The following is a 26,037-nucleotide window of genomic DNA, read 5'->3' as shown; positions in this document are numbered from 1 at the left end:
CATTTTCAGCTACCGATGGTTGCAATAGTTTGGAATCAGTTAAAATGATGTCCCTGAGTCTTCTACTCATCAGCAGTTGTGATGGTGAATACGGTAGTCCGCTTATCGGAGTATTTCTATACTCGAGCATAACGAGATATGGATCTTTTCCACTTTTGTATGCTTTGTTGAATATCTGCTTTAAGATACCAACATACACCTCACTTTGAACATTTGATTGAGGGTACCTGGGACTTGATGTGGTTATCTTGAAACTCCACTCAGAAGCAAACTCTCTATATTGATAGCTGTTGAATGGCATATTGTCGCTCACTATTTCTTCTGGTATGCCATGTCTAACAAAAATACCTTTCAGTGCCCTGATAACACATTCTGCTGTTTTGTTCTCCAGTCGTTTTATTTCAGGGTATTTAGAGAAATAGTCCATAACCAGAAAATAGTCATTGTTTCGCCATTCAAACAAATCTGTCGCAAATGTTTTCCATGATCTGTCTGGTACAGCATGATATAGCAATTTTTCCTTCATATTAATTCTTTTGAACATTGCAGATGTTGAACATGTTATTATTGTCGAAAAAAATATCTTTGGACAATCCTGGCCTTGGATCTGGTTTTCTCAAGACCAAAATGACCTGTGTGCAGCTTGTCGAGAATTTCATTTCTCATACTTGAAGGAATTATAATTCTGTTCTCATAAAACAATATTCCATTCTCTTCATGAATACTGTCTTTAAATGACCAGTACACCTTTACTGCTTCATGCACTTGATTTTTAAACTTTTGCCATCCTTTTTTAACATAATTACTCAATAACTTCAGTTTAACATCAGATTCAGTTTTGCGACAAATTTCTTTTATCTTCTGATCACTTCCCGGAAACTGTGCTGTTGCGCTATTGTGAGCAGGTCAGGAGGCGCTGAGTGGAGACCTTTTCTCTGCTCAACATTAAATTTTATAACAGTAGGCAGATGTTAGCGCTACTGGGTGGGCTCAGTCTGTGACACCTCAGTCTATGACCAAGGGGCTAGAGTCGCCAAAGCAACCAGACATACTAACTTAAACTAAAGGAAAGCAAGAACAAACTTTAATTGAAATTAAATAAGACAAAATTAAACTTTTTTACATAAACATAAATCAATAATAAAATATAATATATATACACACTAACCACTACAACTAAACCCAGCAACTAACTAAAACCCTCTAAATCTACGCCACTACAAACACCAACAAACTAACCAAACCAACTATCTTTATTCTAACACAAACTGATCAAACCAACTATCTAACTAAATCACTACAATCACACTACAATAAACTAGTCTAGATCTACAATATTCTATTATTTAACTGTCTATTACAACCAACCCATAACACCAACACTAAAACAAGAACACCTTAGTACCTTACTATTCACTAAGAACAGACTAAGCCACTAGGTCTAAGCCGACTAAGGCAACACTACAAAAACATAATCAGAATCAAAATAACACTAGATTCCCTAGATCTACAGAAGTAATAACAATAGCAGTAATAAATGCAGCAGAGTAATAGCAGCTTAAAGCAGCAATAACACAACAGTTATATTCAGCAGCTAGATCTATATTCAGCAGTAATAATAGCCTGCAATACATAAATGCAAAACTATAAATACAAAATCATATATTCTACTAGATGTAGAACATGAACAACATATTCATATCAGGCTAAGCTGGTCGCCGCCATTTTTAATACAGCATGTTGGGAACAACTGCCAACTAGAAAATAAAACTAAATTAAAATATATCTAGCATATCTACACACAGTGTGACATAGATCTAGTAAAAGAAAATATAAAATATTTCTACACATACAGGCCGTCCCAGGTACAGAAATATAGCAATGATTAAATTATCATACGCCAGATCACTAAGATCATCAACTGCCACATAGACAAGAGATATACATTACTGACCACTGGTCAACTGCACAGGATGTAGCCTGGATTTAACTATTTATACTTCCCGCCCTAACCCATATAACAAAAAGCGGAAGTACAAATATTAATTCTGGCACTAGCCTATAAAAAAATAGAATACATAAAAATAGCTCTAGCCTATAAAAATACACACCAAAAAAATAGCTCTGTGAGCGCAAGCCCACACTATGAATTCTCATAACCATGTCATCATTTGAATTTGATTGATTTGACCATTGATGTACGCACGCGATAACGGATCAGCTATTGGCATTTTTGAACCTGGAGTATAAGTTACAGTTAATTGTTATCTCAACAGTCTTAACATCAACAGACATAGATGACTATCCTTTTTTATTGCCTGACTTCCTGTTAATTATTTTATCACAAAACATTCACAACAAACAATGACGTAATATAAACATATTAGCACACTTTATATACTTTGACAATTGTAAATTGTAATTTTTGGCTCTTCCGACTCAAAAGGTTGCCCACCCCTGATCTAGGTAATCAATCTATTTAAATGTACATAAGATGATTAAAATCAACAGACATGAATTATTTCGATATAGGATATTTGAAACAATGGAAACTAACAGGAAATGGCTTTGTTTCATATATTAGCGTGAATATATAGTTCTGTACAATTCTAAAGAATATCCGAGAACTGATTTTTGCATTATTTCTAAACTTTGAAAACAAAAGATCATTACTTTTCTAAGAAAAGATTGATTGGGGCGACTTCCATTAGAACTTGAAAAAATCTATATAGCGAGTAGAGTCACTATTACGGAACAGTTTGCTGCTACTTTTAGTTTTCAATTTTTTGCTCCGTAATGGTTAGACCTATGGAAAAACTAAAAGTATCTAGACATCGCCCATCCATTTTCCGATAAAAATAGACGCATTGTTTAGTTTTGCAACACATATTTAAATTTTATATTCAAATCGACTGAGATATGTTCAGTCACAATTACGAAACAGGATTTTTTAAAGAAGTCACAATTGCGGAAGCGGAACACGGTAAAAATGTCGGAACAAAGCCTATATAAAGCACACATTTTATTCGTGTTATATAATACTTGAACTCCTTATCCTTTACATTAATTTTATTTTTATTAATGCTTAAGACAACACATTGTCACTTTTTAATTCTTTATCTCTTCTTTAACTGTAATTGACGTCACACTACCCTGATTTTCCTTACAAGGTTTTATTTTCCACTATTCTTTAATTCTTTTTTGTTATATTAATATTATATATATATATATATATATATATATATATATATATATATATATATATATATATATATATATATATATATATATATATATCTATATATATATATATATATATATATATGATATTATGGTTTGTCCTCTTTTTGCTGGACGTCTGGTAAGCATAGGTTCTATATTATATGTACTATTATTCTTTAAATATTGCTATAAATTTCCAGGAAAACACTCAAAACAGGTTAATGATAATATAGATAAGGATTTAATGATTAAGTAAAGAACACACACAAACCACAGAATGTCAATTTGTTTTAGATCTAGTTTGATTCAACGAAATAAGCCGGCATCTACTATCATGTCTCCATTTCCTCCTCTCCCTTGTTCCACGCTCGTGTGGAACAGTGCCTAGTGCGCACCATGTATCTCAGTGCGGAAATAGAGTTACAACAATATTTTTAAATTTATGTATACTTATACAATGTCATGTTTAAATTCCGATCATCTAAATCACTATGTAAATATTAAGCTAAATGCGCAGGTCAAATGAATAAGATCTAAAGTGTTCCACAATTGTGACCATCTTTTAAAAGGTAAAAACTGGGTGGCAACCTCCCAATTTTTTTTAAATTAAATTCCTGGTAGATGGCTATGAAATGAAGTTTTTCCACATTCATTTATAAACCGAAAATTTGGTGTACCATGCAGGCGATGGGTCATTTTCATTTTTAAAAAGCCTTAAGCCCTGACCTATGCGGTTCTCCTGGTACTTGAAAATTAATGAACGATTCCACACCTATCAACTTTAACATGGAGTCACAATTAATTTTCTACTGCGAAAGGAAAACACGTATATTGGAAATGTAGAGAAATAGACCATGCGCAGTACCATTACAATAGTTTAGCAGAAAATTTCAAAATAAAGTAGATTTTAACTAATTTCGACGAGCTGTTCCGCAAACATGCCTGTTCCGCAATAGTGACACTACTATATGTCGGTCTCTGAATCGATCAATCGCGGATAGGAATTTGTTTCCAGTCTAGATATAATAAACATGTCTGACAATTACCAAATTTCTGACTATTACGACCTTGACTATCAATATTCATTAAGACAGTGATGCCCAACCTAATTCGAGCGGCGGGCCATTTTCGTTTCCGACACTCGTGTCGCGGGCCACATGACTGAAAATGTACAAAAAACGATATGAAATTGACTTGAAAATTGGATATTTGAAGTTGATCTTTGTTTTACGCGTTGGAAAATGGCTTCACATCAATTATCATTGTAGCTATTTTACCACTGACTCATTTTCTTGTTTCTTTTTGGTAAATATTTTCATCGATCCTCCAATTTTTAGGCGTAGTTTAACAATCTTTTATTCGCGTCTCAAACCAAGTATAGCGTCATATTTGTTTAATAATGCCGTTTATATGTTTAATTTTTTTTTAACAGCGAAACTTACTTTACAAATCAAATATTTTGGATTATTATTATGTTTCACACACAAAAAAAAAGTAAAGATGCGTTCAATTTTCCTGTTACATTCGAAGTCCACTTTGTACTTTCTTCGGCTTTCATTTTTCATAAACGTAAACATGTTAAAGGTCATGGTACCGATCCATCAAAGAAAAAGAGAGGGCCTAACGTAGGCAAAGATACAGTTTTTCAATCTTTTTGTTTGGAAAGGGGGGGGGAGATTTTCTACACTTGTGCTGACGGTTCAGCGGGCCGGTTGAAACCATGTTGCGGGCCGGACCTGGCCCGTGGGCCGTATTTTGGGCATCACTGCATTAAGATGTTAATCCTGTTACAAGGGGGATGTCGTGAATATGTTTGTTTATATCGATTGTGTTTGTTTATATTTGTGAACTCATGTGAGATTGTCTACTGGCCATATTCCGTGACTTAACCTTTACTGTGTAGTTATTTTCGTTCTTCAGTGTAATAAAGCTTTAGATGTTAACAGTGTCTTTGGTATATTAAAGTAGGTCAGGTGAATGAATATCCTCCGGTTGGAGAAACGTTTCTATAAATGATTGCCAAAGTGCTTTTTTTGTGACGGTACGCATCGGTACGGCGTACCGGCACCTCCTTCAATGTGGGGGAAAATATTCCTTTTCTTGTATTTTACGTTAATTATTAATTTATTAGTAGGTAAAAGTTAGGCAATCCATCACTGATACCGGCACCTATTTTTTTTTTCAAAAAGGATTTAATCAAAAGTCTTTTGTTTTTTTTTTTCAAGTCAAATTTAAGAACTGTCCTGGTACAGATGAACCATTAGCACGTCACTTAGGTATCAGATGTAAATTACTTTATTTAAATATACCGCAGGATAGAACACAAAAAGCAGAAGGAGAATTAAGCTCTAAAATGTAACTTTCAACAACATAACAGAAGTGTGCTTTAGTTTTGTTCCATATGTTAGGAAAAATGCATGCAAAGGTATTTTCTTTGCATATAGTCAGGGCAGAATTTGAGGGATGGCAGGAGGGGTTACTGCCCCTGGGCTTCCACAAGAGAAAGGCCCCCACATTAGAAATCCTCAACGACTTTTCATCGAAAAAAAAATTCGCAAAGTTCCTTTTGTAAGAGCGGTGTAATGTTATTCCGTTTGTATCCGTTGAGGGTGTATTAATACTAAAAAAAATCACCTGTTTGACTTCCCATAAACTTAAAGCTGTAGAGACATTGTCTCCTTCAAAATGGACATAATCTTTATGCTGTTGCAACTGAGCTACACAGACGTTCTGTGCAATTACAATTCTTGCTTGAAAAAAAATACTGGATAATCATGCACTGCTTGTCACTCGTACAGCCTCAAGCCATCTGCACCCTGGGTGTCGGAAGAATTAAAATTCTTTTTTGAAGTAACGTCTGTAATGTATAAGATAAAGAACATAAACCAATCATTAGAGGGAACGCTTCTAAATTATATATAACAACAAAGTGAATGTTGCATGGGGCATAACTCAATTTATTTTGTATTGACATGGCTCAAATGCCTCAGACATGGCCCAATACTAAAATATAATCGATTTGTCTGGGAATGCTGAAAACCAAGAGAAGGGAAATAACTCATATGTAGAATTGCAAACTTCAACAAACACAGAAAATAAAAAAGTGGCATGTGACGCCATTCATAAACTGACTGTAGCCTGGATTACTATAATTTTTTTTAAGGAGTACACAGTATTCATGACATTAATGACATCAGCATGTGTACTGTAGTAGGTTGTGTCACATTTAGTTCTGAAATAAAAAGGGATATTACTTGGGAAGGACTACATCTCCACGATTCCAGCAGTATTCAGTGTTGGGATGCATATATTAATACTTGAAGCAAGTAAGCCTTAAATGTATGGAGACTCGGGGGGGGGGGGGCGTCGATACTTCGTCACTTCTCACCTTCCCTGGTCATGGGCCTGTTTTTTAAATATGTAATAGCAAAACAATCAGCTTGTCGAGTAGTTCTAGTTCTACAATAAGTAAAGAAATGTGGCTATTAAGACGACTATTTAGCTTGTCTGCCTACATAGAGTTGCAATAAAGTGTTGTACTTTTATTAGACAATAAAACAGAGCATATATTGACTGATTTGTGTGTGTGATTAGTGACAGAACTTTTACAAACATGTAAAGTATAGTACTATAATAAATCTATAAAAGTGTCTTGGCGGTTGAAAATTTCAAATCAATATTTGTGTATTTTTATTCCAGGAATTAAAATGCTACTCTCATTCGTGCTACTTTTATACAAGATCAAATAATCGGCTTCCCATCATGCTCAAGGGATATCTTCTGGTCCTATTGGTCTTCACTAAACATTCCACGTCGGTGAGTTCATTATTTAGTGACACACTTAGATATCTAGACATGGAAACAATCATTTTACATTGTTTCAACTGTTACATTCTCTGTGCAAGTTCACGTCCTGATGGGACCTACTGACTTGCTATACTTGGTGCAGATGAAGTTGGGTGTTGGCGGAACATTCGGCAAAGCTATTTGTCTTTGTCGTCTCTGATTTAATTTTCTGTCGGGTTTTTCTTTCTTTTTTTTTTGGGGGGGGGGGGCGTCTCAGGTTTTAAGAATTTACTTGTATGTGCATTGCTTATGGGATCTAGTCTACAAGCCACCATTTTGTTTTAGCTTAAAGTTAGAACAGCTGTTAACTAGAAAATGACTTTTTTTATTTGATGAAATCCAAATCTTGCTACATCTAATTACTTTGGTGTTCATTGCTTTTAAATCCAAGAAACATCTAATTGATGTTTTTTTTTTATAAAATCTGGCTTTTAAATGTCAGTTTCTGGGTTGGTCATTGCAATTTTTACCTACAAATTTAAACATTTCAACTTCAGAATAAAAACACTAGATCTAGTTCCTAGCCTACTTATATGGATACCACCTTTTGAAGCCTTTTTCTTTTCAAGACGTGGTGGTTGACTATTAAATAGCATGGAGGCCGGAGCTATTGATACAAGTTGTTTTTTGGGGTGGATTTCGAATGTCCTAAAGCTCGTGTTAAGAGTGAGTAACGTCTAACATTCTAATGCAAAAGTCACTGGATACGTTTCACAAAAAACAATTCTAGTATCCCATGTTCCTTGGAAGATGTTTGAACAGACTCTCTTTCAAACGGAGGAGGTCACACATCAATAGTGGAGGATCAGCCTCAGACGATAACGTTAGTGTAATCGATCTTATATTGATTAAATGACGATTCGGAACAATGAACACGTTCGATTAAGCATTGCTATTTATTGATCGTGTCGATTCTGCAAGTTCTGTTTCAAATTTAGCACGCATTTATTATTCGCCTTTATTTGAAATATTTACTCATTTGAGCCATTATAGTGTTCTTGTTCATCAGAATTGAAGATTATTACACCCAAGCGACAGCGGGGGTGGGGGTGGCGGGCAGAGTTCGTACACGTGACCATCCAGACGACAGGGAACATATTTGAAGAGCAGACAACCAAAGCGTTACTTTCAAAAGTAAAATTTCATAAAACCCTTTAGTTTTTTTTTTATGCTTACATATTTTAGAGAGGCCCCTGAAAGTCATTAAGCGGCTAATAGTTTTGTGTAGTCTGCATGTCCGTCCATCGGTTCCCCGACAAAATAACGCCGACAGAATAGCGCGGAAAAAATATTTTTCGGTCGTTTAGCAAGAAGTACTTTAAATATGGTAAAATATGACTATGCTGACATTGTGCAAGAATGAAACTAAGTTTAAAATGAATAAGTTCAAAATAGAGCAATTATTTATATTCCGAAAATGCACTTCAAAAACATACAAAAATACATCCATACTTGTACACACATACACAACTTTCACCAAGTTAAATTGTAAGCAATGTCACATGGACACTCTATCATTGGCTTGTTGTCGTGCATTGGCCCTATATCTTCAAGACGTCTAGCAAGTTGCAGCTTGACTTTGTTCTCCAGCATTGTACCTCAAAATCTTATTCTCAGTATTTTGTTCTCTAAGGAAGTGAGAGATTAACTTGCTGACATTGGAGTGATGACCGTCAATAGACAGCTGAAATGAACGGTGCCATCCCTCCACTTAATTGTTTGTTCGTGGTAGATTGTCCTGTACACGATCTCTAACATTCCAAAACGATATCGGAAATCTTGGAGTCACTCTGCGGTTTCGTCTCTGGCGATCAATATAGTTGTCCTTCCATAGTTATAGTTATAGTTATACAAATTCCCTACATTTAGCCGAAGGCAGTATTTGCATCGGCAGATGGAACAATGAGATTTAACAAACATTTGGCGAGATAAGTGATCGCCAGCTTAACTAATCCTGACACACTTAAGTTTGCCAATATTGCTGCAAGAGACGCCCTGGTTTGTTCAAATGCCCCAGATAATCAAGATTTCTTATTATACTGTAACATAAATGTGTAACACACACATCATCATACCTAACCCTTGAACGGGGTCGCCACAGTTATGTTTATTAAATATTGGTGAAAAAGGATAATGAGATAAATTTTTCTGTACAAATATGGCATACTTTTAGATCTATTTATATTGAGACCAATAAAAATGCTGCCCAGGATCTTCACTTAGTAAAATCCGGTACTTTTATACACGTGATTCACATCTTATATCAGTCCGCGCTATTTTGTTTTATGCTATTTTGTTGGGAAATTTTGCGCTATTTTGTACGCGCAATTTTGTCGACACTATTTTGTCGGCGCTATTTTGTGGGTCACCCGTCTGTCACTTTTAGGTCTATTTTTTAATTTAAAAAAAGTTATTTAAACTCCTATTTCATCCTGTTTTGTAGCTTACAGAGTTAAATCAATAAGTTAATGTAAATATTTCTATTTACATTTATATTATTGTTAGTCTACATCATGGTTCTCAACCTGTGGTACGCGACCCCTTCGACCCCCGAAGAAGGAATAGGATGGGCTTCAATAACACAGGACAGGGAATTGTGGAACAGGTCATCATCTTCAGCACTGGTGGTCGAATGACATTTTGTCGGGGGTCACCTAAGGCCATCGAAAATATAATTTTTTTTTTGTCTATCTCGACTCTGACATTGTACATAGTTTTTCGATTGGAAGTTAATAATTTTATGTTGTTGTTATTGAAAGATAGACAACTAAATCAGAATTATTTCAAACATATTGTTACGAATCTCACAATCCAGGCTCTCTGCAAACTGCACCATACACCACCAACTTAAAGAACTTGACAACTCAGGACTCCAAAGTAACGTAACACTTTAATAGTTAAATAAATAAGAGCCAATACTGTACAATTGGCAGCACGTAACACAAGACTGTACAAATATCTCTTCGATAACACCGTACCGCCGTATCAACTCTTGCACTGGCCTCTCCGTCTCGTTCCGGGCTTGCACTGGGTTTAACAGTTCGGGACTGACTTCACACACTTGGGCTCGTTGTGTCAGACTCGATCGCAGACCAAGATCAAGACGCCAGTCGTCTCAACTGTACTTGACAGTACTCCGCACTGAACCGTCGTAATGCTCCGTACAGAACCACACCGCTGAACTGTGCTGTAGTCGACCGGACTGTAGTGAACCGGGCTCTGAACCGTCTTGACTGCGTCACCTCCGCTCTTATATAGGGTCCCTACTGGCCTTCTCGAACCGGACAGAACGCCGCTCGACGTTTCTAGAAGGTCAGATGACTACAACTCTCGTGACGCTCCTGAGCTGTGTTCACGATGCCGATCCTTCCCGAACCGTCATGTTGAAACTCGTCTCGGCTGACCGTCGTAACTCGTCACGGTTAACCGCTCGTCTAGCGCTGGCCTGGGGCGATTTGCATCGGCTGACTACACACACACCACTACCCCCATCTGTGCCACCACCAGGTTTATAACAATATTAATTGTCGCAGCATATATAATTTTTTACTAGTTTAAATTAATGCAAATTTAAGCATGGCGTAACATTGCGGTATCGTATTTCTTAGTTGTATACTAGCGTCACGAGGAAAGTGGAAAGAGAGGATAGTTACTACTCGGTTATTTATAGGTTAGTGTTTAAATAGTCAACGCTATTAAAAAGAAGTATTTTCATCCTGGAAGAACCCATGGAAATTAATCTAACGCCAAAAAAAAAAACCACAATAACAAAACATTTCGAACAGAAAATATTACGTTGATTTATGTATGGTCTGGTTTTACTTCAATAGTATTAGCGTAAATTCATCATTTGTAACGAAGCTTTATAATCAGAATCTCTGTAACAGGGGCGGACTGAGTGACAAAATCGGCCCGGGCATTTCCATACAATGGGGCCCATAAATTACCTATCATGTGATAGGCATCCAAATATAGGCCTACCTGTCCTCAAAATCATTATGTTAAGTTGGAGTGTCGATAATTGTGAGCTCGTATTTGAAAAAGGGCCTTATGTTGCTTATTAATTGCCCAGGGTGAAGCCCACTGCTAGTAGCGCTGTCTACGGATGTAGGCTATTACTTTATCTCGGAAAGTTTACTAGAACAAATTAGTATTACACTGTAGAGTGATTTCTTTTAAATACGATTCTCAGATGTCCGCTTTTTTTTAAAGAGAATATTATAAAACCTTTATCAATTTAATACTTAGTGGCATCCATGCGGACCTTTCGGTGGCCCAACCGGCCCATTTGGGTACCGGCCCACCGGGCCTTTGCCCAAAAGCCCATATAGCCAGTCCGCCCCTGGTTATGACATATCTACTTATTTTTTATTTTTTTTTTAAAGTTACGATCTTTACATTGGAATGTCTTTACACTTATATTGCTTATTTTTTCTTACACACTAAAATTGTATTATAGGCTGGAGGGGGGCCCACAAAGATGTTCTTGAACCCGGGCCCACGGGTACACTGCCTATTGGTGTGGTCATTGCACAAAACCCTAAGAATTTTTTTTATAGAATTTTTAAATTGCGAAACACGAAACAGATCTCAAACCTATCAGAACTTCATGGCGCTCTCTACTAGCATAGCTCTTAGTGTCTAATATAATTGAAGGTTTATACACGAATGGTTAGATCTACTTGTTAGAGTACACATGCTAGAAGACCATTGTTTCTTGCTTTTGATGAAATGTTTTAAACTTTAGTTCTACTCTGGGGATCATGGATCGTTCATAAATCACATTTGTGCTATCGTGGCTATATGAATTAAGCTTATTTTTGTTTATTTAGATATAGATACAGGACGGTGTTTATTTCAATGGGTATTTTTCGGTCATTGTCAGGACTGAGTTCTGGTCAGCCTGGGTCTCCTGTTTACTGTAGAGGAGAAGGGGGGCAATTCAGGTGGTTGATTTCAAAACTGTTATTGTTTTGGGTTGTTTTTATTTGGTGAGATGTTTTGTTGAACAATGTAACTCATGATAAGGCAGTGTGTTTTTGTTCCTAGTCCAGGACAGTTGGACTTTTTGAATATATATAGTCTAAGTGTAGACTCTAACTATTTTTCTGTATTATAGTGAAAATAATGTAATTAAACATGTTATATGTCGGTAAAGTGGCATTCTGAATCTTATTTTGTCATTGTACGTGTCATTATGGTATTATCCAGGACTTGGGTACATTTAGCATGACACATACATATGTATAGTGGAAGAAGACATTGACATTTTGGGGGCCCGTCCAAAACAACTACATGCGATGGCTGCATCAATCTCCAGTGAAGTATCTGCTGTATCCAGACAGCATATATCTCTCAGTACTGCAACCTGAAGTATCTACTGCACCCAGGCAACGCATATCTCTGAGTACTGCAACCTGAAGTATCTACTGCACCCAGACAACGCATATCTCTGAGTACAGTAACCTGAAGTATCTGCTGTATCCAGACAGCATATATCTCTGAGTACAGTAACCTGAAGTATCTGCTGCACCCAGACAACGCATATCTCCAAGTGTGTACTAATGAAAGAGTTCAATTCCATAAGGAGCGGAAACTCGTCGACTGTATTTTAGGCTGCTACTATCTAATAATAATGATTTAACATGCCGAATGTGTTCACTATTAGCAAGTAATAGTAGCACCCCCTCGTACGTCTAAACATAAGTGTATATGCATGGCCAATTTCGTTCCTCATAATTGGATTACCAATACGCTCATTTCTTGGATTATACTGAAGAAGCTGCTGCTGGATCTCATACTTATATGAATTTAACTTTTGTGGTACATTCTATTTGGATTATACTGAAGAAGCTACTGCTGGATATAATACTTATATGAATTTAACTTTTGTGATACATTCCAAGTACCGGTACCGCGCGTAGGTATAAAGCCATGTTGGGATTACCTGTTGGATTATCTACTTATATGAATTTAACTTTTGTGGTACATTCTATTAGGATTATACTGAAGAAGCTACTGCTGGATATAATACTTATATGAATTTAACTTATGTGATACATTCCAAGTACCGGTACCGCGCGTAGGTATAAAGCCATGTTGGGATTACCTGTTGGATTATCTACCTGAAATAGACTAAGAGAAATCACATTATTGGATAACCTTGGACTATTGTCTTTAACCTGTTGGAGTACCAGTTGAACAACATAAGTAGGAGCAGAGGTATTAGTATTATTTTAATTTTGCTTTAATTGTTTTTGTATGTATATCATTTTGTGAGGTAATATTGTAATAAAGGACACTGCTGTAGGAAAATGTCAGAGTTTATACCTCGTCCATTTGAGGAGATAGTAGCCCAGGCTCAGATGTTGGGGTTTAAGGGCAAAACGTTAAAGAAATTTATAGAAGCCCAACAGAAAATTGACTTAGATAGACTGACAAGGGAAGCGGAGGAGAGAAGACATATAAGAGAGATGGAGGACAAACAACTAGCAAGACAACATGAAATGGATAAGAAAGACATGACAGTTAACGACAACCCCCAACAGAGTAAACAGTTAGACAAAAACCTAAAATGCATGACAGACAACGAGGACTTGTTATTCTACTTAGAACTGTTTGAAACGACTGCTACTGCTAACGACATACCCAAGACAAGATGGCCACTTGTCCTCACTCACAAGTTAAATGAAAAACTAAAATTGTTTATGATACAAACAAAACTGATACATAACACTGACTATGATTTTGTTAAGGGGGAGCTCCTAAAACAAGCCCAACTCACAGAAGAAGCCTGCCGAACACTGTGGCACGAACTTTCCCCAAAGACGGACGACATGAAAGATTTTTATGTCCATTTGAAAAGGACATTTGACAACTGGCTTAAAACATCACAAACCCCAATGACAGTAGACGGTATAATTGACCTTATAATGAGAGACAGACTTTACAGTGTGCTATCTTCTGAGGCCCTGAAAGATATTTTGCTACGAAAGCCTACTTCAGCCCAAGAGGTCTTAGACTGTATTGATCAATTTAGAGATGCCACGAAAGGCTCCACACATATTGTAAAGGGAAGTAACAAAGTAACTAGCAACGAAATCCCATATGTAGCTTTTGGTGCCACTGGTCAATCTAACAGTGGTCGCCCGAATAATATAAACACAGAGGGTACACAAGTGATATGCTATAGATGTGGAAAGGGCGGACACATTGCTCGATGGTGTCGGGTAAAGATAAATGAGAATAGAGGTCCAACACAGCAATGACTAAGAGTATTACCAGAAAGGGGGCAACAAGTGGGATTGTTTGCATGTCACACTGATACATCTAATTTTTTGGATTATAAAGATAAATCAGTTGGTGGATTGAAAATAGTTGAGGGAATTTTAGGAGATCGAAGGGTATCTGTCCTACGAGATACGGGGGCGAGCATAATTGGGGTCCGAGAAAGTTTGATAGAAGAAAGTCAGAAGATAGATGGGTTTTTCACTTTAAAATTAATAGATGGACAAACTTTTCAGTATCCACTTGCTTGGATAGACATTGATACTCCATTTTTAAAAGGAGTCTTTGTAGCGGCCATGTTCAAGGACCCAATAGCAGATATTATTATTGGAAATGTTGATCAGGCTAAAGCATTTTTATATGGGAATGCTGTTACTAGGGCAATGGCGAAAGCAGAAGACAATAGGGTCAAATCGGAAGATAATGACAGGATTGGTTTAAGTAAGTGGATGGAATTGGACAGTGATTTTAGAGAGGATCAAAGAAATGATAGTTCGTTAGTTAGATTATGGGAAACGGCGAAAGCAGGAACGGTCGAAGATAAGAAAAAGGGATTGGTATCATTTATAGTGGAAGAAGGTCTACTTTACAAAGAATTTGAGAGAAAAGATACCCCTGGGGTAATAGAACGACAACTTGTAATCCCTACGAATAGACGTGAACTAATATTAGAAATAGCACACTCTACACCTTTAGCTGGACATATGTCTATAAATAGAACCAGGTATCGGGTATATTCGCATTTCTTTTGGCCTGGGGTAGATAAAGATATAAAAACATACATTAAATGTTGTGACCTTTGTCAAAGAGGTAGACACCCAGGAAAAGCTGGAAAGGTAGAACTAGGGCGCATGAATATTATTTCCACTTCGTTTGCTAAAGTTGCTATTGATATCATAGGACCACTCCAAATGACAGATCGGAAGAATAGATTCATTTTAACGTTGGTTGATTTGGCAACAAGATGGCCGGAAGCTGTACCACTACCTAATACAACAACACCAGTAGTAATAGAAGCTCTAAGTGCTATTTTTACTAGAATAGGATTCCCGGAACAGATACTCTCTGATAATGGATCTCAGTTCAAATCCGAATTATACAAAGAAATATGTCAGTTTTTTTAAATAAAGATTGTTAAATCAACACCATTTCACGCCATGTCAAATGGGGGCGTAGAACGCTTTAACGGGACTTTGAAGTGCATGCTGAGAAAGACGGCCGAAGCAGAACCTAAGAATTGGGATAGAGTTATAAATGCACTTCTGTTTGCGTACAGAGAGGTACCAAATGAGTCTACTAACATTTCACCTTATGAAATGTTGTATGGAAGGAAAGTCAGGGGGCCTATGTCAATTCTAAAAGATCTTTTTACTAATCAACAGGTAGAACCAGAAATAAAGAATGTGTTTGACTATTTATTAGACCTAAAAAGTAGGCTGGCTGTAGCTTGTCAAATAGCTCAGAATAATAGCTCAAAACGTAAGGAAAATTATAAAAGGTATTATGATAGAAATAGCAAAGAAAAAGATATTCAAACAGGTGATTCTGTCCTTTTACTGAAACCACAGAGACAGAATAAGTTAGCCTTGCACTGGGAGGGGCCTTATAAAGTAGAAAAAAGAATTAACAAGTTTAATGTAAAAATAAAGAAAGGCAATCGAGTAAAAATTCTTCATGTTAACAGATTAGTAAAATATCATGAAAAAAACAACACGGAATGTACGGGTAAGGAAAATAGTGATCTACAACTCTCGGGAAGTGCGTCTCATGTATTGTATGGGGGTCAAGGGGAAGAATTATTACATGCGTGCATAGCGTCCCTTGTAACCGACCAGGAAGATGATAACCAAGAGGATGAAGTTACTGAGTTACCTACTCTTGAATACAAATTCCAGGGAACATATTACTATCAATACCGAATTAACCGAATCCCAAAGAGAACAGATTCAGACGCTAGTTGAGAAGTATAAAGATATAATTACTGATATACCGGGTAAAGCGAATGATTGAAATGGACATTATTGAAGAGTCTCAATCGCCCTATGCCTTTCCTGTCGTTTTGGTTAAGAAAAAAGATTCAACAGTACGTACTTGCATAGATTTTCGGAAATTAAACGCGGTTACCAAATTAGACGCGGAGGCTATTCCAGACCAAGAAGATCTTTTCTTACAACTTAATAGTGCCAAATTTTTTACAAAGATAGATCTAACAAAAGGCTTCTGGCAAATACCAATAGAAGAGAATAGTAGGAAGTACACTGCATTCAGGGTACCAAGTGGTCACTTTCAATTTAAATATCTACCGTTTGGTCTGCTTAATTCTCCTAGTTTTTTTAATCGGACTGTTAGGACCATTCTTAAAGGACTGGAAAATGTTGTGTTTTATTTTGATGACATTTGTGTATTCGGGCATGACTGGTCATCACACTTAATAGCACTAGAGAAAGTGTTGTCCAGGCTAAAAGAATATGGGTTTACTATCAAGCCAAGCAAACTCGAAATCGCGTATCCTAAAATAACTTTCTTGGGTAATATTGTAGGTGAAGGAAACATATACCTAGAACCCAATAACAGAGACAAGGTATTAAATATAAAAGCACCAAAAACGAAAAAAGAGGTTCGATGTTTGCTAGGTATTGCTAATTTTTATAGCAGATTTATTCCAGCGTTCGCGGAAATAGTATTTCCAATTACTGGATTGTTAAAAAAAGGGACACCGACGAGGGTCAATTGGACTCCAGAATGTGACCGGGCATTAAGAAAAATTCAAATGTTCATGACACGAGATCCTATACTGAAATTACCAGACGTTAATAGACCATTTATTGTGCAAACAGACGCGTCGGACATAGCCATATCATGTTGCCTTTTGCAGGAAGTAAAAGGAATATTCCATCCTGTTAAGTTCTTGAGCAGAAAACTGTTGCCCAGAGAACAACGGTATTCTGAAATAGAGAGAGAATGCCTTGCCATTGTTTGGGGGGTGCAACGCTTGTCCAGATATTTATATGGCGCTAAATTCACAATTCAGTGTGACCATAGACCACTGGCCTTTTTGAAGAGCGCAACATATGGGAATAATAGAATTTGTCGTTGGGCTCTATTATTACAATCATTTAACTTTAATGTAGAACATCTAAAGGGCAAACTAAATGTAATTGCTGACTTTCTATCTAGACTAACAGAATAGACCAACATGACATTGATTACAGATAACTGACATTTAATAGTTATTCATTTCAAAGTTATTTGTTTGCTAGGATTGGGGATATGTAATTAACCGCCTTTTACAAAAGGTAGAATAATTGTTTGCACACTATTTTTTGTTTACATGTTGATATATATGTATATATAATTATAATTGCTTAGTATGTTGTATATAACATTTACATTTCGGAAAATATGCTTGTTCACTGACTATTTTTTTTGTTTACATGTTGATATATATGTATATATATATATACATATAATTATTATTGCCTAGCAGGTTGTGTTTAGTATTGACATTTCATGTGGATACATCGTTTTTTTTTTTTTGTGTTTTTTTTTTACAAACTGTAGGCTATGTTTTAGTACCAAGATTACTTTTGTTTGCATGTTGATATATGTACGTTTGGAAAATCTCTTTATTGGAAGTTTGTCTGTTTTAAATTAACCCAGAAACAGACAAAAATTAAAGGGGGGAGAAATGTCAGGACTGAGTTCTGGTCAGCCTGGGTCTCCTGTTTACTGTAGAGGAGAAGGGGGGCAATTCAGGTGGTTGATTTCAAAACTGTTATTGTTTTGGGTTGTTTTTATTTGGTGAGATGTTTTGTTGAACAATGTAACTCATGATAAGGCAGTGTGTTTTTGTTCCTAGTCCAGGACAGTTGGACTTTTTGGATATATATAGTCTAAGTGTAGACTCTAACTATTTTTCTGTATTATAGTGAAAATAATGTAATTAAACATGTTATATGTCGGTAAAGTGGCATTCTGAATCTTATTTTGTCATTGTACGTGTCATTATGGTATTATCCAGGACTTGGGTACATTTAGCATGACACATACATATGTATAGTGGAAGAAGACATTGACAGTCCTAATTTTTTTTTCAATTCTATATTGATTTAGGTGGCAACCAACTTTTTGTCCTACACGCTAAGGTCCTGAACGTTATCACCGACAGCACACTGGGAGGTGGGATGGGGCTGGGGGAAGCGATCCAGCGGGTAGATTGGTCATGAGGTCATAAGGTGAAAATCTGCAAAATCACTAACTCAGATTTGACAATATGTTTCAGAATAGGAAAGAAATAAAATAGATTCTAGAAAAAGCAGTTTAACACAGTCAGATCTAGTTATTATAAAAGACTAACGACTGAAAAATTTATTTCAAAATAAAGTGCTGCATATATTTAATTGACTTGTTATTGAGCGTCTCGCTAATGACACACAAGACCTAGGTTCGATCCTTAGACTAAACAATTTTTGTCAAGGCCAAATAAAATATATATTGTTATGACCCTACATTGCGCACTGTCATTAGGTGTGAGACTGTGCACCATGAAACACAGGACAGAGACACGCTAAGAGGAAGTCCAAAATGGCCGATAATTAAATCTAGGATGTAAACAAGAAATAAGTGCCGCTATTATTGGTTCCGCTAGTGGTATATTTGTTATCGCATTACTATTGTTCTATTATTCAACTGTAGTTTTGATATATCCCTTTCGTTGAGGTTCTTTGAGCTCGCTGCTGGCTGAGTTACAGCACTATGTTAAATGTTTTCTTGGAGGTTCAGAGTGTGCCGATATAAATTATTCCGACAGCGGATTCCAGCGGTGGTTGATTTTGAAACCAATACGATGCCAATCTCAATCGTTCTCATCGTATGACCTCAAAACCATCCATTCGAAGTTTGTTTGTATGTTTTCGTGCCGTGGTTGATTTTGAAACCAATACGATGCCAATCCGACGAATTCTCATCGTATGACCTCAAAACCATCCATTCGAAGTTTGTTTTTTTTTTGTTTGTTTGTTTATTTGTTTGTTTTCTTGTGGTGGTTGATTTTGAAACCAATACGATGCCAATCCGACGAATTCTCATCGTATGACCTCAAAACCATCCATTCGAAGTTTGTTTGTTTGTTTGTTATTTTTTTCTAGCGGTGGTTGATTTTGAAACTAATACGATGCCAATCCCACGAATTCTCATCGTATGACCTCAAAAACATGCATTCGAAGCTTTTTAATTTGTTTTTTTGTTATCGGTTTAAAAGTGTAACCTACAAGAGTACAAAAGAGAGTTTGTGTTTTCCGTCAAGAACTTGATAGCAGCTCTTGATGGCTAGAGTGGTTCTCACTATTTGGACTAATATAATGTATAAAGGTAATATCAGAGATGACGATAAAGTCCAGAAACACAAGAGTCAATAATTATTTAAATTCTTATCTGACACTCCGGACACAAATTTGTATTTGAAATTGAGATATTTATATAGAACTAGGCGTTAACCACCAAAATAAAAATTTAAAATAATTAAATAGAGGTAAGTTGATGTTTATTAATATATCAAGTTAACCTAAGTTTCATACGACAGTAGGGGCAGTGGCGTAGCATCCATGGCGCGAAAAAGTTCAATGAAGCCGAGCCCAAGACCAATAGGGGCCCACAGCTGTCTCCTAGCAACCATGGCGCGAAAGAGCTCATTACGCTTAAGCCAATGACTCATGGCCAGCTGGGACCCACATTTGATATTAGGTAGAACATTTGTTTGTTTATTGGAAAACTTTTAAGTCATTTAACTCTGTTAAGAAGTTGTAAAAACATTGACTTTTAAGACACTATTACTTATATGCAATCCTAACTGAATCAAACGTTATGACCAGGGGCGGACTGAGTGTCAAAATCGGCCCGGGCATTTCCATACAATGGGGCCCATAAATTACCTATCATGTGATAGGCATCCAAATATAGGTCTACCTGTCCTCAAAATCATTATGTTAAGTAGGAGTGTCGATAATTGTGAGCTCCGTATTTAAAAAAGGGCCTTATGTTGCTTATTAATTGCCCAGGGTGAAGCCCACTGCTAGTAGCGCTGTCTACGGATGTAGGCTATTACTTTATCTCGAAAAGTTTACTAGAACAAATTAGTATTACACTGTAGAGTGATTTCTTTTAAATACGATTCTCAGATGTCCGCTTTTTTTTAAAAAGAATATTATAAAACCTTTATCAATTTAATACTTAGTGGCATCCATGCGGACCTTTCGGTGGCCCAACCGGCCCATTTGGGTACCGGCCCACCGGGCCTTTGCCCAAAAGCCCATATAGCCAGTCAGCCCCTGGTTATGACATATCTACTTATTTTTTTTTTTTTTTTTAAAGTTACGATCTTTACATTGGAATGTCTTTACACTTATATTGCTTATTTTTTCTTACACACTAAAATTGTATTATAGGCTGGATGGGGGGCCCACAAAGATGTTCTTGAACCCGGGCCCACGGGTACACTGCCTATTGGTGTGGTCCTTGCACAAAACCTAAAGAATTTTTTTTAATAGAATTTTTAAATTGCAAAACACGAAACAGATCTCAAACCTATCAGAACTTCATGGCGCTCTCTACTAGCATAGCTCTTAGTGTCTAATATAATTGAAGGTTTATACACGAATGGTTAGATCTACTTGTTAGAGTACACATGCTAGAAGACCATTGTTTCTTGCTTTTGATGAAATGTTTTAAACTTTAGTTCTACTCTGGGGATCATGAATCGTTCATGAAGCACATTTGTGCTATCGTGGCTATATGAATTAAACTTATTTTTGTTTATTTAGATATAGATACAGGACGGTGTTTATTTCAATGGGTATTTTTCGGTCATAATTTTTTTTTCAATTTTATATTGATTTAGGTGGCAACCAACTTTTTGTCCTACACGCTAAGGTCCTGAACGTTATCACCGACAGCACACTGGGAGGTGGGATGGGGCTGGGGGAAGCGATCCAGCGGGTAGATTGGTCATGAGATCATAAGGTGAAAATCTGCAAAATCACTAACTCAGATTTGACAATATGTTTCAGAATAGGAAAGAAATAAAATAGATTCTAGAAAAAGCAGTTTAACACAGTCAGAACTAGTTATTATAAAAGACTAACGACTGAAAAATTTATTTCAAAATAAAGTGCTGCATATATTTAATTGACTTGTTATTGAGCGTCTCGCTAATGACACACAAGATCTAGGTTCGATCCTTAGACTAAACAATTTTTGTCAAGGCCAAATAAAATATATATTGTTATGACCCTACATTGCGCACTGTCATAAGGTGTGAGACTGTGCACCATGAAACACAGGACAGAGACACGCTAAGAGGAAGTCCAAGATGGCCGATAATTAAATCTAGGATGTAAACAAGAAATAAGTGCCGCTATTATTGGTTCCTCTAGTGGTATATTTGTTATCGCATTACTATTGTTCTATTATTCAACTGTAGTTTTGATATATCCTTTTCGTTGAGGTTCTTTGAGCTCGCTGCTGGCTGAGTTACAGCACTATGTTAAATGTTTTCTTGGAGGTTCAGAGTGTGCCGATATAAATTATTCCGACAGCGGATTCCAGCGGTGGTTGATTTTGAAACCAATACGATGCCAATCTCAATCGTTCTCATCGTATGACCTCAAAACCATCCATTCGAAGTTTGTTTGTTTGTTTGTATGTTTTCGTGCCGTGGTTGATTTTGATACCAATACGATGCCAATCCGACGAATTCTCATCGTATGACCTCAAAACCATCCATTCGAAGTTTTTTTTTTTTTTTGTTTGTTTGTTTATTTGTTTGTTTTCTTGTGGTGGTTGATTTTGAAACCAATACGATGACCATCCGACGAATTCTCATCGTATGACCTCAAAACCATCCATTCGAAGTTTGTTTGTTTGTTAGTTATTTTTTTCTAGCGGTGGTTGATTTTGAAACCAATACGATGCCAATCCCACGAATTCTCATCGTATGACCTCAAAAACATGCATTCGAAGTTTGTTTTTTTGTTTTTCGTTATCGGTTTAAAAGTGTAACCTACAAGAGTACAAAAGAGAGTTTGTGTTTTCCGTCAAAAACTTGATAGCAGCTCTTGATTGCTAGAGTTTTTCTCACTACTTGGACTAATATAATGTATAAAGGTAATATCAGAGATGACGATAAAGTCCAGAAACACAAGAGTCAATAATTATTTAAATTCTTATCTGACACTCCGGACACAAATTTGTATTTGAAATTGAGATATTTATATAGAACTAGGCGTTAACCACCAACATTTAAAATAATTAAATAGAGGTAAGTTGATGTTTATTAATATATCAAGTTAGCCTAAGTTTCATACGACAGTAGGGGCAGTGGGGTAGCATCTATGGCGCGAAAGAGTTCAATGAAGCCAGGCCAAAGACCAATAGGGGCCCACAGCTGTCTCCTAGCAACCATGGCGCGAAAGAGCTCATTACGCTTGAGCCAATGACTCATGGCCAGCTGGGACCCACATTTGATATTAGGTAGAACATTTGTTTGTTTATTGGAAAACTTTTAAGTCGTTTAACTCTGTTAAGAAGTTGTTAAAACATTGACTTTTAAGACACTATTACTTATATGCAATCCTAACTGAATCAAACGTTATGACCAGGGGCGGACTGAGTGTCAAAATCGGCCCGGGCATTTCCATACAATGGGGCCCATAAATTACCTATCATGTGATAGGCATCCAAATATAGGCCTACCTGTCCTCAAAATCATTATGTTAAGTTGGAGTGTCGATAATTGTGAGCTCCGTATTTGAAAAAGGGCCTTATGTTGCTTATTAATTGCCCAGGGTGAAGCCCACTGCTAGTAGCGCTGTCTACGGATGTAGGCTATTACTTTATCTCGAAAAGTTTACTAGAACAAATTAGTATTACACTGTAGAGTGATTTCTTTTAAATACGATTCTCAGATGTCCGCTTTTTTTAAAGAGAATATTATAAAACCTTTATCAATTTAATACTTAGTGGCATCCATGCGGACCTTTCGGTGGCCCAACCGGCCCATTTGGGTACCGGCCCACTGGGCCTTTGCCCAAAAGCCCATATAGCCAGTCAGCCCCTGGCTATGACATATCTACTTATTTTTTTTTTTTTAAAGTTAAGATCTTTACATTGGAATGTCTTTACACTTATATTGCTTATTTTTTCTTACACACTAAAATTGTATTATAGGCTGGATGGGGGGCCCACAAAGATGTTCTTGAACCCGGGCCCACGGGTATACTGCCTATTGGTGTGGTCCTTGCACAAAACCTAAAGAATTTTTTTTATAGAATTTTTAAATTGCAAAACACGAAACAGATCTCAAACCTATCAGAACTTCATGGCGCTCTCTACTAGCATAGCTCTTAGTGTCTAATATAATTGAAGGTTTATACACTAATGGTTAGATCTACTTGTTAGAGTACACATGCTAGAAGACCATTGTTTCTTGCTTTTGATGAAATGTTTTAAACTTTAGTTCTACTCTGGGGATCATGGATAGTTCATGAAGCACATTTGTGCTATCGTGGCTATATGAATTAAACTTATTTTTGTTTATTTAGATATAGATACAGAACGGTGTTTATTTCAATGGGTATTTTTCGGTCATAATTTTTTTTTCAATTTTATATTAATTTAGGTGGCAACCAACTTTTTGTCCTACACGCTAAGGTCCTGAACGTTATCACCGACAGCACACTGGGAGGTGGGATGGGGCTGGGGGAAGCGATCCAGCGGGTAGATTGGTCATGAGGTCATAAGGTGAAAATCTGCAAAATCACTAACTCAGATTTGACAATATGTTTCAGAATAGGAAAGAAATAAAATAGATTCTAGAAAAAGCAGTTTAACACAGTCAGATCTAGTTATTATAAAAGACTAACGACTGAAAAATTTATTTCAAAATAAAGTGCTGCATATATTTAATTGACTTGTTATTGAGCGTCTCGCTAATGACACACAAGACCTAGGTTCGATCCTTAGACTAAACAATTTTTGTCAAGGCCAAATAAAATATATATTGTTATGACCCTACATTGCGCACTGTCATTAGGTGTGAGACTGTGCACCATGAGACACAGGACAGAGACACGCTAAGAGGAAGTCCAAGATGGCCGATAATTAAATCTAGGATGTAAACAAGAAATAAGTGCCGCTATTATTGGTTCCTCTAGTGGTATATTTGTTATCGCATTACTATTGTTCTATTATTCAACTGTAGTTTTGATATATCCCTTTCGTTGAGGTTCTTTGAGCTCGCTGCTGGCTGAGTTACAGCACTATGTTAAATGTTTTCTTGGAGGTTCAGAGTGTGATGATATAAATTATTCCGACAGCGGATTCCAGCGGTGGTTGATTTTGAAACCAATACGATGCCAATCTCAATCGTTCTCATCGTATGACCTCAAAACCATCCATTCGAAGTTTGTTTGTTTGTTTGTATGTTTTCGTGCCGTGGTTGATTTTGAAACCAATACGATGCCAATCCGACGAATTCTCATCGTATGACCTCAAAACCATCCATTCGAAGTTTGTTTTTTTTTTGTTTGTTTGTTTATTTGTTTGTTTTCTTGTGGTGGTTGATTTTGAAACCAATACGATGCCAATCCGACGAATTCTCATCGTATGACCTCAAAACCATCCATTCGAAGTTTGTTTGTTTGTTTGTTATTTTTTACTAGCGGTGGTTGATTTTGAAACCAATACGATGCTAATTCCACGAATTCTCATCGTATGACCTCAAAAACATCCGTTCGAAGTTTGTTTATTTGTTTTTTGTTATCGGTTTAAAAGTGTAACCTACAAGAGTACAAAAGAGAGGTTTTTTTTTCCGTCAAGAACTTGATAGCAGCTCTTGATTGCTAGATTGGTTCTCACTACTTGGACTAATATAATGTATAAAGGTAATATCAGAGATGACGATAAGGTCCAGAAACACAAGAGTCAATAATTATTTAAATTCTTATCTCACACTCCGGACACAAATTTGTATTTGAAATTGAGATATTTATATAGAACTAGGCGTTAACCACCAACATTTAAAATAATTAAATAGAGGTAAGTTGATGTTTATTAATATATCAAGTTAGCCTAAGTTTCATACGACAGTAGGGGCAGTGGCGTAGCATCCATGGCGCGAAAGAGTTCAATGAAGCCGGGCCCAAGACCAATAGAGGCCCACAGCTGTCGCCTAGCAACCATGGCGCGAAAGAGCTAGTTATGCTTAAGCCAATGACTCATGGCCAGCTGGGACCCACATTTGATATTAGGTAGAACATTTGTTTGTTTATTGGAAAACTTTTAAGTCGTTTAACTCTGTTAAGAAGTTGTAAAAACATTGACTTTTAAGACACTATTACTTATATGCAATCCTAACTGAATCAAACGTTATGACCAGGGGCGGACTGAGTGTCAAATCGGCCCGGGCATTTCCATACAATGGGGCCCATAAATTACCTATCATGTGATAGGCATCCAAATATAGGCCTACCTGTCCTCAAAATCATTATGTTAAGTTGGAGTGTCGATAATTGTGAGCTCCGTATTTGAAAAAGGGCCTTATGTTGCTTATTAATTGCCCAGGGTGAAGCCCACTACTAGTAGCGCTGTCTACGGATGTAGGCTATTACTTTATCTCGGAAAGTTTAC

At 36.6% G+C, this 26,037-nt stretch overlaps 1 protein-coding gene across 1 annotated transcript in view; it reads left to right on the top strand.

Moving 5' to 3' along the window:
* Positions 1-6,391: 6,391 nt before the first annotated feature.
* LOC106055224 (sushi, von Willebrand factor type A, EGF and pentraxin domain-containing protein 1-like) overlaps positions 6,392-26,037 on the top strand; it is an 88,450-nt gene continuing 68,804 nt past the window's right edge. Inside the window, exons 1-2 of the mRNA XM_056010886.1 lie at positions 6,392-6,548; positions 6,922-7,038. Coding sequence (XP_055866861.1) covers positions 6,985-7,038 — 54 coding nt within the window. The 5' untranslated portion in view covers positions 6,392-6,548; positions 6,922-6,984. The remainder of the gene's footprint in view (positions 6,549-6,921; positions 7,039-26,037) is intronic.

This window comes from Biomphalaria glabrata, chromosome 14 (assembly GCF_947242115.1).
Source record: "Biomphalaria glabrata chromosome 14, xgBioGlab47.1, whole genome shotgun sequence".
Classification (NCBI taxonomy): domain Eukaryota; kingdom Metazoa; phylum Mollusca; class Gastropoda; family Planorbidae; genus Biomphalaria; species Biomphalaria glabrata.
The sequence above is the reverse complement of the archived record's forward strand: the minus strand, read 5'-3'. Positions and strand labels throughout refer to the sequence as shown.